The 14,100-nt window shown below is 41.5% G+C and overlaps 1 protein-coding gene across 1 annotated transcript in view; it reads left to right on the top strand.

Annotated features, from left to right (window-relative positions):
• The first annotated feature begins 1,261 nt into the window (after positions 1 to 1,261).
• The window catches only part of commd5 (COMM domain containing 5), a 54,202-nt gene continuing 41,363 nt past the window's right edge, over positions 1,262 to 14,100 (top strand). The window contains exons 1-2 of the mRNA XM_060927647.1: positions 1,262 to 1,756; positions 1,873 to 2,033. Of these exons, the coding sequence (XP_060783630.1) occupies positions 1,645 to 1,756; positions 1,873 to 2,033 (273 nt within the window). The 5' untranslated portion in view covers positions 1,262 to 1,644. The remainder of the gene's footprint in view (positions 1,757 to 1,872; positions 2,034 to 14,100) is intronic.

The raw sequence follows: 14,100 nt of genomic DNA, 5'->3' as shown, positions 1-14,100 counted from the left end.
GCCAAGAGGTGCTCGCTAACGATGCTATGAGATGTTTAAAATGTGTAAAACAAGATGTTTTAAAAAGCACAGATGTTTAAAATGTGAAAAAGAAAAAAATGTGTACAACAACCATTTTCTTTTTAAATACGAATGGAACATTAAGTATAGCAACAACAAAAATTGTAAGGGGGGGGCGCCCTGTTGTTTATTTGCTCTCCGAGGGGGGGCTGACTCTCCCACACTTTGAAAACCCCTGTAGTACTGCATATTTGGATAGATTCTCTTTTATCTCTTCAATAGAGACAGTCGTAGGAATTCCATATATGACCCCTCTTGCTCTGGACGCTGTTCCTGGAATGTGCGAGGATATCTTAAGCTTATTAAGAGTGTTTTTCTTGAGAATGGTATTACGTTGCTCTTCTGAGCTAGCATAGATTAACAGTCTACCATTTCCCAAGAATGCAGCATGATGAATCTTCCCTATTTCTTTCTGAATGGCATTAGTGATGTGAATTGGGTGCAAGTCTGGTCCACCTTTTGCTTCGAAGGCAATAATTACTTTCCATGTTCTAGCCTCTACTTCTTCCTTAGATTGTCTTCTAGTCACTCTTGATTTCTTAACCACTGAGGCCACCGATTCTCCACTGCTATCTCTGTCTGACAGCTTCCTCACTCGGCTAATTTCTTCCCAAAACATATCATTACACAAATTATGACTTCCCAATTGCCCACCAGACTTCTCCGCCATGACCACTCACATTCACTATACAGTTTCTAGTAAGATATCAATATTATCGTGTATTGTTGAAAGATTTAAATTCGCCGCCTCACAAACGCAAGTTCCCTTGGGTGTGTCCACAAGCAGAATCCTTGGTGCAAGTTTGATTGGATACGATGGTTTAACACACAAGCGAAATACACGCGATGTGAGTTGTAAGATGGCGGCCAGATGGCTTCACTCGTCTCTCCAGCGGGGAATTGGCGAGGAGCTCTCCAGATTTTATTTCGAGCTCAGTGGGAGGCAACCTTCTGTTTCGAACTCAGACAGCAGAATTAAAGGGGAGTTTACAACAACTGGCAACCTAATACTGGCATTTTTGACAGGATTTAGTTAAAATTTTGTCACTCCTCCATTGAAGCTCCATACCTCATTGCAATGTCGCAATAATACAGTTGGTGGCGGTAATGCACCATAGTGGATGCCAACCGCCAATAAATCGGAAAGAAGAAGAAGAAGAAACTGGCAACCTCCTACTTCCCATATTAGCGCGTTCACGCGAACTCAGCCGTCTGAAGTAGGAAATAAAACAAATGTTCATTGCAAGCTGTCTATAAATCGGAAATTAAAGAGTTGTCTTGTTAGTGCTTAATTTATTTTTGAATTAATATTCCAAATATTAAGATATCACCCAGTGTTTGGCGATTTCAAATATAAACAGAAGCTCTTAATTTTCACTACTTTGCGAATAAGAATTACAAGTTGGAGATCCGTTCAAACGAATCTTTCTTACTGGGATGTCAAATATTTCCCAGTTCCCACCTCGTCGTGAATGCAACTTTAATAACAGACTGAATACACCGGGCAGTAGTTTGTGGTGCCTTGCTTCGGACGTAGAGCTGGACTGATCGCGGAAATACATACTCTGTACAAATTACAATATTATGGCTGATCATAATGTTGGGTTTATGGGAGGAAGAATTCCCAGAGAAGTTGTGAGCATGGCTAAACACTTGAAAGATCTGGATAAACAACTCTTCAGACAAATCCTTCAAGGTGAGTTCACTCTCAGAGCATTATGAGGTGAAATGGCAGATTATAATAAAATGGTCATGGTACGTGTTGCACGATAAATGTGCTCGTGGTTTTATATTTGCGATAATATTTTGCAGTTGTGGTAGATGCATTGGAGGAGAAGGAGTGCATGGTGTCTATGGCAGACATTATAGAAGAAAATTCCATTTCAGAAGAAAAGCTTAGCGACATTGTTTCAGGCATGTATGAGCTACTGAAAGAAGCTTTACGTCTACCTTCGTCTTCAATGAAACAAGAGGTACGGTTATTAAAAGTGTATCTTAAGAGACCTTGGTAAAGTTAGTTTGCGGTTAGCTGTTCAGCAAGCTATGAAAACGTAGACGGACACGAATAATGGCTTATTTTGATTGTGATGATCAGCTTGCCTGCGACCCTGTAGAACAGGATAAGCGATTACAGTTTATGGATGGATGGACTTGTGGGTTCAGAAAACAAAAAGAAAATATAGCCTCTAGCGGCGATAAAGGGCACTCCCACAAAAACAAAAATAACTCACTTCCTGTTGAGTATGGATAATGCAATGTATGGAGCACTTGCATGTGACGTCACAGCCGATCCAGATTGTGACAGACGCCATTTTGTCGGTCAAACGCCATATTTCCGCCTTCTACTTCTACCTTTTCTTCTGGAAAACCCTACTATATACAATTCTACTACAACGGCTGCGGCTACAAGCTCTCCCTACCTGTGCACGTTTTTTGTGTGTATTTTTGCGTGGTGTTCGTCTGTATCGGACTTCAATATCCACTACAACCGTATGGACTTACTGGACATTGGTTTCCAGCAGAAAATGACGGTTTGTAGCGATTTCCATCGCATGCACAACATTCCGGACGAGATAGCGAGACCAGCGGGGTCTCCGTGGATTGTTATTGGAAGCAAAGCGAAGGAGGCGGCGCTGGGAGAGGAAGCAAAAGCGAGGCTGCAGAGCCGGCCTGTTGACTAAGCTCAGAAAACAGCCACTCAAATCTCCACTGCTAAGCCTCTACCTCTCCAACGCCAGGTAAACAAGACGGACGATTTGGAATTACAGCTGGAATTACCTTATTCTGTTCTATAATCGGCTGGTCAGTGCATCTAGTATCAGTACTAGTAATACTTAAGTGACTTACCCGTCCAATGAGGATTATTTTCTTGTTTACAAGATGCCACATCTGAGTCACTGACAAATCCTGAATTTCTGTAAAGATAACTGTGCAGAGATTTATAAGCACGCAGTGCTTCACCACTGAACAGCGAGGGAAGTTAATGAGGTAATTATACACGTCTGGGTATTCCACCTCTGGCAGTTCAATATCCACTGACACGGTCGTGAAAACTACGTCCGGTAAGCCATAAGGGTCACTAATCTGTAGATCGTTTATTTTAGACATGTATCTAGTTATCTGTTCATTAGAAAAATGAGCCGTGTAGTCCGTCGGTTGAAATTGATCCATTCTGTACACGAGTGCAGCAGTATTCAGCTGGTTTTTTTACCGACAAGATGGCGGCTGTTAACTTTCCGGTCACGTGACTGCAAGATCTCTATATTGCAATGTTTTTCGTCTTGGGACACACCTATAAAATTTGACACGGATAGGTGAAACTATGGGCTGCACGGTGGTGTAGTGGTTAGCGCTGTCGCCTCACAGCGAGAAGGTCCTGGGTTCAAGCCCCGTGGCCGGCGAGGGCCTTTCTGTGTGGAGTTTGCATGTTCTCCCCGTGTCCGTGTGGGTTTCCTCCGGGTGCTCCGGTTTCCCCTACAGTCCAAAGACATGCAGGTTAGGCTAACTGGCGACTCTAAATTGACCGTAGATGTGAGTGTGAATGGTTGTCTGTGTCTATGTGTCAGCCCTGTGATGACCTGGCGACTTGTCCAGGGTGTACCCCGCTTTTCGCCTGTAGTCAGCTGGGATAGGCTCCAGCTTGCCTGCAACCCTGTAGAAAAGGATAAAGTGGCTAGAGGTGATGAGATGAGGTGAAACTATATACCGGGCAGGAGTCTCAATATCCTGACACACCTGGGGCCACACCTCTGTCCCTGAGTAGTGGTGGCCAGGACTAATGTGTGTACCAAATTTCATGAGTTTGAGTTTTTTGGCAATGGAGTCATTACTGTTCAGGTCCAAATGATGGCGCTATACCAGAGGGTCACTCTGAGCATGTGGATATCATCAAAAACATTCTTATAACTTGTGAAGGTTTAGCTGTATCAGGCAATACATGGTGAATTTATGACTCGCTTCCTGTTTGCGTGGTGTAACGTATAAATTTATTGGTTTGCCATTTCAACATCTTGCGACAAATCCCTTTGCAATTTAACATCAGCAACGTCTTGACATGATGTATACCAAATATGGCATGGATCCAACAAACCACCGAGGAGGAGTTTTTGTTAAAATGTAAGACGAGTCAAAATTCACAAAACCAAAAATATCTCGCTTCCTGTTGAGAGTGGCTCATGCAATGGAGAAGCAATTTTGTTTGTCTAGGGGCACTCCACACATCTACCAAATTTGACACGGACAGATGAGACTTGAAACCAGGCAGGAATCTCAATGTGGCATCCAAAGCCGCAAATTTGAATGTAACATTTTAGGGGGCGCTATGGTGTCTTCTAGCCTCACCCAAGGTAAATAACCTAAGAATAATAAACTTTTGGCCTATTTTCACAAGTGCACAAAATTTCTTGAGTTTTCAAATATTTCCAAGGTCTCAAATCTGTGTGCAATTATAGAAAAAGAGTAATAATAATAAGGGTAATTCCGCCTCAAATCACCAGATTTAGAAAAATGTTCGCCACTGACCATCTCAGATTTGCTTCATACTTTCTGGAAATATTGTCAGTGTGCCCAATAAATAGTGTACAAAATTTTAGGCTTGTACCTTCACTGGTTTCTGAGATATAGGGGCTTTAAAAAAAAAGGGGTGTGGCCCCAATTTCACTGTTGAAATGTGTGTTACAGAAAATGGACCTAACTTCCATAAGTCATTTACTTTTAAACTATTCATGCAAGATACATAAAATTTTCAAGGATTGTTCTTCAACGCCGGACACCTTTAAATACTAAAATAGAAAGTTCACCGTTCAATATTTGCCAAGTTATGGCTTGCTGAAAATCATAAAAAAATGTCTTCTATCGTGCTTTGGAGCAACTTTGACGCCCCATATCTCCACATTAAAGCACATCAGATCTTTCAAATTTTATTTATTACAAATGTTATAGTACTCTTTAGGCAACTAGGTATGTGTTCAAAAGAAATCAAACTTTCTGATTTATTAGGCTTTAAAAATTATAAAAAAAAAAAAACATTTTGCACCTATAATTCAAATGCATATTACAAATGTATGACAAGGTCTACCATAAAAACAATTATACCACTGGAAAGAGCTTGTTTTGATTAGCAAATGCACAAAATATGAAGTTGGTACCATAATTGCCGAGCACTTTGCCAGTTTTGCTTGTATGTATCCTACATGAGGTTTCCAGCAGACTTTATGATCCAAAATCACACCAAGAAATTTAATTTCCTGTACCATTTCTATCTTAGTATTGTCTATTATCAATTCTACATTACAATCTATTTTGTGTCTCCCAAACAACATGATCTTTGTTTTGCTTAGATTTAATGATTTATTTTTGTCAAACCATAGTTTTAGTTTATTTATTTCAGTTGTGATTGTCTCCAAAGTCTGCTGCAAATTCTCACCGGAACAAAAAATATTGGTGTCGTCTGCAAACAAAACAAATTTCAGTACTTGCGAAACTCTACATATGTCATTGATATATGAATAATTTTGGACCTAATATTGACCCCTGTGGTACCCCGCATGTAATGTTCATAAAATCAGATTTATGGTCACCTATCTGCACAAACTGTTGCCTGTTTCTTAGATAGCTCGACAGCCAGCTCCACCCAACTCCCCTAACACCACACTTTTCTAGTTTACTTAATAATATACTGTGATCAATGGTATCGAATGCTTTTTTTTTTTAGGTCCACAAATACTCCAATTGCTATTTTTTTTTTTATTTTCTATACAGTTTGTGATTTCCTCTATTAGTGCCACCGATGTTGATCTGTCCGTTCTGAATCCATATTGACTGTCTGTAAGGAGGTTGTGTTTTTTTTCGATGAATTTGTCCAATCTATCTGAAAAAAGTTTTTCGAGTATTTTGGACATCTTGACATGACGGCGTATACCAAATATGGCATGAATCCAACAAACCGCCTAGGAGGAGTTCGTTAAAATGTAAGGTGTGTCAAAATGCACAAAACATGGCTGATGCAATGTATATTGCAATTTTGTTCTTCTAGGGGCACTCCACACACCTACCAAATTTGATGCGGATAGGTGAAACTATATACCAGGCAGCAGGGCTCGACATTAACTTTTAAATTCCACCCCCCCCCCCCCCCCCCCCCCATTTTGTGAGTAGTAGTACTACTACTTTTTATTTATTTATAAACCTAGAGGTGGATGATAAAACAAAAAAAAAAGATTGTGTTCCTCTGATGACAGAAACAAAGTTCCAACTCTCTCTGCTCTTAATCTGTTCTGTTCTTTCAGGATATATCGCACGTCACTCCTTTTTTTTTTTTTTTTTTATTTTATTTTTTTTTTAAATGCCCGAGTTGTTTGAGACCAATCTGGGTTTTCTGTTTCGAATAAGGAAGGTGCTTCACCTTTTAACGATAGGTTCCAGCAAAGCGCTAAAGAAGCAGAGCGGTACTCCCACGAAAAGAACCATAGGGAGTTCTACGCCATCTTAAATGCTGTTTATGGTCCTAGACCTAGAAAGTCTCGCCCAATGGAGCACTTGCATGTGACGTCACAGCCGATCCAGATTGTGACAGACGCCATCTTGTCGGTCAAACGCCATTTTCCACCTTCTACTTCTATCTTTTCTTCTGGAAAACCCTACTATATACAATTCTACTACAATGGCTGCGGCTACAAGCTCTCCCTACCTGTGCACGTTTTTTATGTTTTTTGTATTTTTGCGTGTTGTTCGTCTGTACCGGACTTCAATATCCACTACAACCGTATGGACTTACTGGACATTGGTTTCCAGCAGAAAATGACGGTTTGTAGCGATTGTTATCGGAAGCAAAGCGAAGGAGGTGGCGTCGGGAGCGGAAGCAAAAGTGAGGCTGCAGGCAGAGCCGGCCTGTTGACTAAGCTCAGAAAACAGCCACTCAAATCTCCACTGCTAAGCCTTTACCTCTCCAACGCCAGAGACGGACGATTTGGAATTACAGCTGGAATTACCTTATTCTATAATCAGCTGGTCAGTGCTATACTCAATACTTAAGTGACTTACCCGTCCAATGACGATTATTTTCTTGTTTACAAGATGCCGCGGCTGACAAATCCTGAATTTCTGTAAAGATAACTGTCCAGAGATTTATAAGCATGCAGTGCTTCACCACTGAACAGCAAGGGAAAGTTAATGAGGTAATTATACACGTCTGGGTATTCCACTGGCAGTTCAATATCCACTGACACGGTCGTGAAAACTCCGTCCGGTAAGCCATAAGGGTCACTAATCTGTAGATCGTTTATTTTAGACATGTATCTAATTATCTGTTCATTAGAAAAATGAGCCGTGTAGTCCGTCGGTTGAAATTGATCCATTCTATACACAAGTGCAGTAGTATTCAGCGGTGTTTTTTACCGACAAGATGGCGGCTGTGTACTTTCCGGTCACGTGACTGCAAGATCTCTATAAGATCCAGAAGTAGTAAGTTCTTAACTAGTCCTGACTTCAGGGACAGATGGGCTGAGTACTTCAGTGACTTGTTACACTAGCCAACTGATGTAGATTTCAGCATCGTTGACTATATAGACCAGCTTCCAGTCATTGAATCAATGGATTGCTTAATTAAAGAGCAGGAATTGGATCAAGCTCTTTCAAACACTAAGCTGGGGGAAAAGCCCAGGTCCTGACGGAATTCTTCCTGAAGTGCTTGTGCATGGTGGATGTCGCTTAAGGACATTCCTTCTAGTTCTTTTCAACATCGTTTGGTCTACAGAGCTGATTCCCCTTGATTTGGATTTATCCAATTATAACCATTCTGTTCAAAAAAGGGTGACAGAAGCCAGTGTGGAAATTATAGATGCATATCTGTACTAAGTGCTGTTGGAAAAGTCTTTGTAGCCTCTGGAGGATGATATCAGCAGTGGTTAGCGGAATGTATATACCCCCAGTCCCAGTCAGGGTATTGGAAAGGAAGAAGCACCATTGATGGAATTTTCACACTTCGACAGCTGATTTGGGGGGGCAAGGGGGCAACACTGGAGCTTGTATATAGCCTTTGTAGACTTTAAGGTGTTGGATACTATCAATTGTGAGCTGCTCTTTATCATCCTTGGCAAATTAGGCTGCCCACCAAAGTTCATAAGAATAATCAAGAAACTATACACTGATGTAAATGCCAGACTTATTGTGGATGGTGAATTAATCCAGTCTTTTCAATATAATAGTAGTGTTAAACAGGGCTGCAAACTAGCACCAACACTCTTTGGCATGTATGCAGGAGTCCTACTGTGGCTTGCTTTCAAGAACATTAAGCACACATGCAGCGTACAGATTACTGTAGATTCTGCTATGATGGTGATCTTTTCGATCTGCGTAGACTTCAAAGCAAAAACTAAAGACCTCACAGAATTCATCAGGCCATCCTTAAAAAAAAAAATCGGTTTCCTGTCCACCGGGTGAGCAAAAAATTTTTCAGTCGGGAGGGAGGGATTTTTTTTTTAAATATATGGATGGATGGATAAGAAATCGCAATGCTGTGTTTGCTTTTTCTTTCAGTACTTTTTTATTACAAAAGCAGACACATATTTAAAATATGACAGTTTAATCAACTGAAATTTGTACAAAAACTTTAAGTTAGCATTTTAAATGCTGACTGCAACATTTGCAAAACTTTTACAAAGATACTTAAAATGTCCAACACACGGACTTTTTGTAGTTCTAAATCGACCGTTAGGCCTAGTTCGGATGAAATTACACTATTAAAATGATCACTGAATGATTTGTTTTTCTGAATCTTTACTATTTTGTTGTTCGCTAGAATACCATTTTGCGATTTCACACTTAAGCAAATGTTTGAAAACTCCGGATCTCCGTCCTTCATGGTGGCTGCCATTTTTTTGTGCCGCACGGCGCATGCGCAGAGCTGATTCAATTCTATATTCTGCGCGGAATGCAGGGCTTTCCACAAGCACCGGCTGCCGGCCATACAGCCAACTACACAATTAAGGCTACATCCACACAACAACGGCAACGAGATTTTTATTTTTTAAATATCGCGTCCACATGGGCAACGGATCAGTAAAATTTCAGGTACATATGGCAACGCAACGCTTGCTGAAAATGATGCAATACACATGCCACCCCACTACGTGCGCTGTAAGACGGTCCCATCGGAGACACCAGAACAATAGAAGTAGACGCATGTGCATAAACCCCTTCTTCTGTAGCATTAGCCACATAAAGTTTTGATTATTAATCAGTAGCGTAAAACAAAAGACGCGGAAAGAGGAATGAACGGGGGTAGATGGAAGCCGGTACGCCAACATTCTGATATCCTCCAGAATTCTTTAATGGTCCGGAATAAATTGAATGCTACACGTTGATGGATTACTTTGTGCTTCTACACCCTTTTTGAGGAATGTATTGTCGGACTTAAACCAACATCTGAAGAGGTGAGATCGCTCCTTTTTTTTTTTTTTTCCTATGTTTGCTGGCGGGATTGTTTTTGTTTTTGGAAAGTGCACGGGCGGTGTGCGGTTTGGTTCTGCTTCCACAGTGTTTGGACTAAAGACTCTGCCCTAAGGGCTATTCTCTCTCTCTCTCTCTCTCTCTCTCTCTCTTGCTCTCTCACTTTGCACCATTACACAATAAATATTCACAGTGAAAATATTTTGTAAGCGCGTTTCATGAACCAAGTTCTAGGATTTGTTCACAACTCGCATCGAGTTCGTTACACTTCTACCCGGCGTGAAGCACTGACAGTCATGTGGTTGTGACGTCATCGTAAACAAATCCGTTCTACTCATCCAGACGACTTCGCAACAGCACCGTTGGCAGATTTTTTTCACTCTGGAACCCGTTCTCAAAAGATTTCGTTTTGGGGCACCCAAAACGCCAGTGCCGTGTGGACGCCAGGCCGAAACGATAAACAATTTTATCAGATTCACCTGAATCCGTTGCCGTGTGGACAGGGCCTAAGTCCAGCCGACTACTTTAATGACTATTATTTTTGTAGCCCACAGGCTCTAAATATTAATTTTCGATTTTAATAAAATTAAATGTTTATCTAACGGACTGACAATAATGTCAAACTGAACCGCACTCATTTAAGTTGTGATTCGCGCTGTTTGTACCGATAATAGCCACAAATTCCCCGCCGACTTCGTTGATCAAGGGAAAGTAACTCATCCGCGGCCCCGACATGCGGTGTGTGTGCACGCACTCAGCGGAGGCAGTAGTGTGTCGGGGCCATCGGAGGGAACAGAAGCAGAGATAACACTTATTTTGTCTCCGGTAAACCAGTCTTCTCTCATTCAATTACGTGCTGGCATCAAAAGACACCGTTGGTTGTAAATGAAACCAAACTGAGTCGCTGGAGTGTGTTTTCATACACAAATGGAGAAATGTTCGCTGAGTGTTTAATTGTGTAGCCACCACTGCAGACCGTTGTCGTTGTTAATTCATAGCATGCTCAGTTGCGTGAATGTGTCATGCACCGAAAATAAGAGATTTACAAGCCAGGAACGCCTCATGATGCAATACTCAAGAAAAGAAGGAAGATTTACTGCCATTTTACTTTGTATTTGAGTAAAGTGAATAAATAAATGGTCTGTGGAAAATACATTTAATCCTGGGAACTGCGTGCACAGGAGTTTATTTTGTGTTTACTCCCCCCCCCCCCCTGGCTGGCTACTTATTTGTCATGGCTGGCTAGTATGAGCCTTAGTGGAAAGCCCTGGGAATGCTAAATGTTAAGTTCAATTTTAGATTTACGAACCCGAAAAAAATGTCGAAAAACCGGCGTTAAAAAAAAATTTTCAACCGCACAAACGGCACTCACCCGGCCGGTGGACCGGAAACAGAACATTTTTTAATAATGGCCTCAGGGAGGCTCAGTATGCTGATATTGCAATATTCAGTGATACTTCAGAGGGCATGCAGCTGCTTTTGACGTCTTACAACAACTTTTCAAAGAGGATGGGTCTGCAAATTAATACAGTGAAAACAGAGACAATGTGCATTGGCAATACAGCGGAGTTCTTCATAGATGGTGTGAAGCGCTCGTGTATATAAAATAAAAAATACATTGAAAGTTTGTGAACCCTTCGGAATTTTCTAAATTTCTGCATAAATATGACCTAAAACATCACATTTTCACACAAGTCCTAAAAGTAGATAAGGAGAACCCAGTTAAACAAATGAGACAAAAATATTATACTTTATTTATTTATTGTGGAAAATGATCCAATATTACATATCTGTGAGTGGCAAAAGAATGTGAACTTTTGCTTTCAGTATCTGGTGTGACCCCCTTGTGCAGCAATAACTGCAACTAAACATTTCTGGTAACTGTTGATCAGTCCTGCACACCGGCTTGGAGGAATTTCAGCCCATTCCTCCGTACAGAACAGCTTCAGCTCTGGGATGTTGGTGGGTTTCCTCACATGAACTGTTCGCTTCAGGTCCTTCCACAACATTTCCATTGGATTAAAGTCAGGACTTTGACTTGGCTATTCCAAAACATTACTCTTGTTTAACCATTCTTTGGTAGAAAGACTTGTGTGCTTAGGGTCGTTGACTTGCTACATGACCCACCTTCTCTTGAGATTCAGTTCATGGACAGATGTCCTGACTTGTTCCTTTAGAATTTGCTGGTACAATTCAGAATTCATTGTTCTATCAATGATGGCAAGCCATCCTGGCCCAGATGCAGCAAAACAGGCCCAAACCATGATACTACCGTCACCATGTTTCACAGATGGGATAAGGTTCTTATACTGGAATGCAGTGTTTTCCTTTCTCCAAACATAACGCTTCTCATTTAAACCGAAAATTTCCATTTTGGTCTCATCCGTCCACAAAACATTTTTCCCAATAGCCTTCTGGCTTGTCCACATGATCTTTAGCAAACTGCAGACGAGCAGCAATGCTCTTTTTGGAGAGCAGTGGCTTTCCTTGCAACTCAGCCATGCACACCATTGTTGTTCAGTGTTCTCCTGATGGTGGACTCATGAACATTGGCTAATGTGAGAGAGACCTTCAGTTGCTTAGAAGTTACCCTGGGGTCCTGTGTGACCTCGCCGACTATTACACGCTTGCTCTTGGAGTGATCTTTGTTGGCCACAAAGATCACTCCAAGAGCAAGCGTGTAATAGTCGGACCACTCCTGGGGAGGGTAACAATGGTCTTGAATTTCCTCCATTTGTACACAATCTGTCTGTGGCTTGGTGGAGTCCAAACTCTTTAGAGATGGTTTTGTAACCTTTTCCAGCCTGATGAGCATCAACAACGCTTTTTCTGAGGTCTTCAGAAATCTCCTTTTTTCATGCCATGATGCATTTCCACGAACATGTGTTGTGAAGATCAGACTTTGATAGATCCCTTTTCTTTAAATAAAACAGGGTGCCCACTCACACCTGATTGTCATCCCATTGATTGAAAACACCTGACTCTAATTTCACCTTCAAATTAACTGCTAATCCTAGAGGTTCACATACTTTTGCCACTCACAGATATATAATATTGGATCATTTTCCTCAATAAATAAATGACCAAGTATTTTTTTTTTGTTTCATTTGTTTAACTGGGTTCTCTTTATCTACTTTTAGGACTTGTGTGAAAATCTGATGATGTTTTCGGTCATATTTATGCAGAAATATAGAAAATTCTAAAGGATTCACAAACTTTCAAGCACCATAGTGTGTGTTTTTTTTTTTTAAATATATATTTGGGCGGCACGGTGGCGTAGTGGTTAGCACTGTCGCCTCACAGCAAGAAGGTCCTGGGTTTGAGCCCAGCAGCTGGTAAGGGCCTTTCTGTATGGAGTTTGCATGTTCTCCCCATGTCTGTGTGGGTTTCCTCCGGGTGCTCCGGTTTCCCCCACAGTTATGCAGGTTGGTTATTTGGTGGCTCTAAATTGACTGTAGGTGTGAGTGTGAATGGATGTTTCTTTGTGTCAGCCCTGCGATAACCTGGTGACTTGTCCAGGGTGTACCCCTGCCTCTTGCCCAAAGTCAGCTGGGATAGGCTCCAGCTTGCCTGCAACCCTGTAGAACAGGATAAGTGGCTACAGATGATGGATGGAAATTTTATAAATAAAGCAGAAGTCTACATGCAAGTGTTGTGCAAAAATAATTTCTGCATTTGTTGTTTATTAGTCATTTGCATTAAGTGGTTTCGGGAGGTTTGGTTAAAAAGCTCAGTTTGGCATTGTCCATCTGAGGAGAAGTGGGGAGTTTACACCCTGAGCAATTATAATAAGTGTTGTTAACTGGAAGGCCAGTTGTGAAGTATTTCACCAAGCCAAAGAAAGCAATTGGAAAATACTGTAGCAGATCAGTGTGGCCTGGATGTAATGACAGTATTTCAGTTCAATTTAAAAGACATGCATGCAAATCCCTCACCTTTCGGCGAAATTCGCCGTTTTGAAACCAAAATGGGTGACCTACGTGAATCGTGTAGATCCGATGAGAAAAAAAAATGGGGGGGGGGTTGATATTGACCCAAAGGGTAAGGAGGTCGCTTCGCACCCATAGACAGTTCGTGCCGGTTTGCGCCTCCTCCTCCTGCTTTGATATTGACGCCATAGCGACGGGTACATCTCGCTGCGAAGGGCAAGCAGCATCATTTCGCGCCTGTTCTCCTGCTGGCCACAGCGTGCATACATGAGTCGGAGTGCAGACCAGACCGCTGGAAGCTGGATTGAGTCATCGGACTGAATTTCCTACTTTTTTCACACTTTCCTGATTTGCCATCAAAACAAACAAAACTTCCGGCTTGATTACGTCAGCATTCTAAAGAGGGCGCGCGCGTCTTTTGACAATCCCTAGTGTCCGAAATTGCTCGCTACTCACTATAGAGGGATTTCACTGATGTCACCAGAAACCGGAAGTAAACAGACCCTGCGCCATTTTGGAAGACCAACAAACTCGTGATTAGGGGGAAATAACGGCAGCGGTATGTGAACCCACGAGAATAAAGTGGAGTGGCAAACGACTTAAACAAATCTGAGCTGTTTTATTTATGATTTATTGGCCCAACAGTAGACTTGAAAGAAACTTG

This window comes from Neoarius graeffei, chromosome 8, assembly GCF_027579695.1.
Source record: "Neoarius graeffei isolate fNeoGra1 chromosome 8, fNeoGra1.pri, whole genome shotgun sequence".
NCBI classification, from domain to species: Eukaryota; Metazoa; Chordata; class Actinopteri; order Siluriformes; family Ariidae; genus Neoarius; species Neoarius graeffei.
This window is presented reverse-complemented; position numbering and strand designations above follow the sequence as displayed.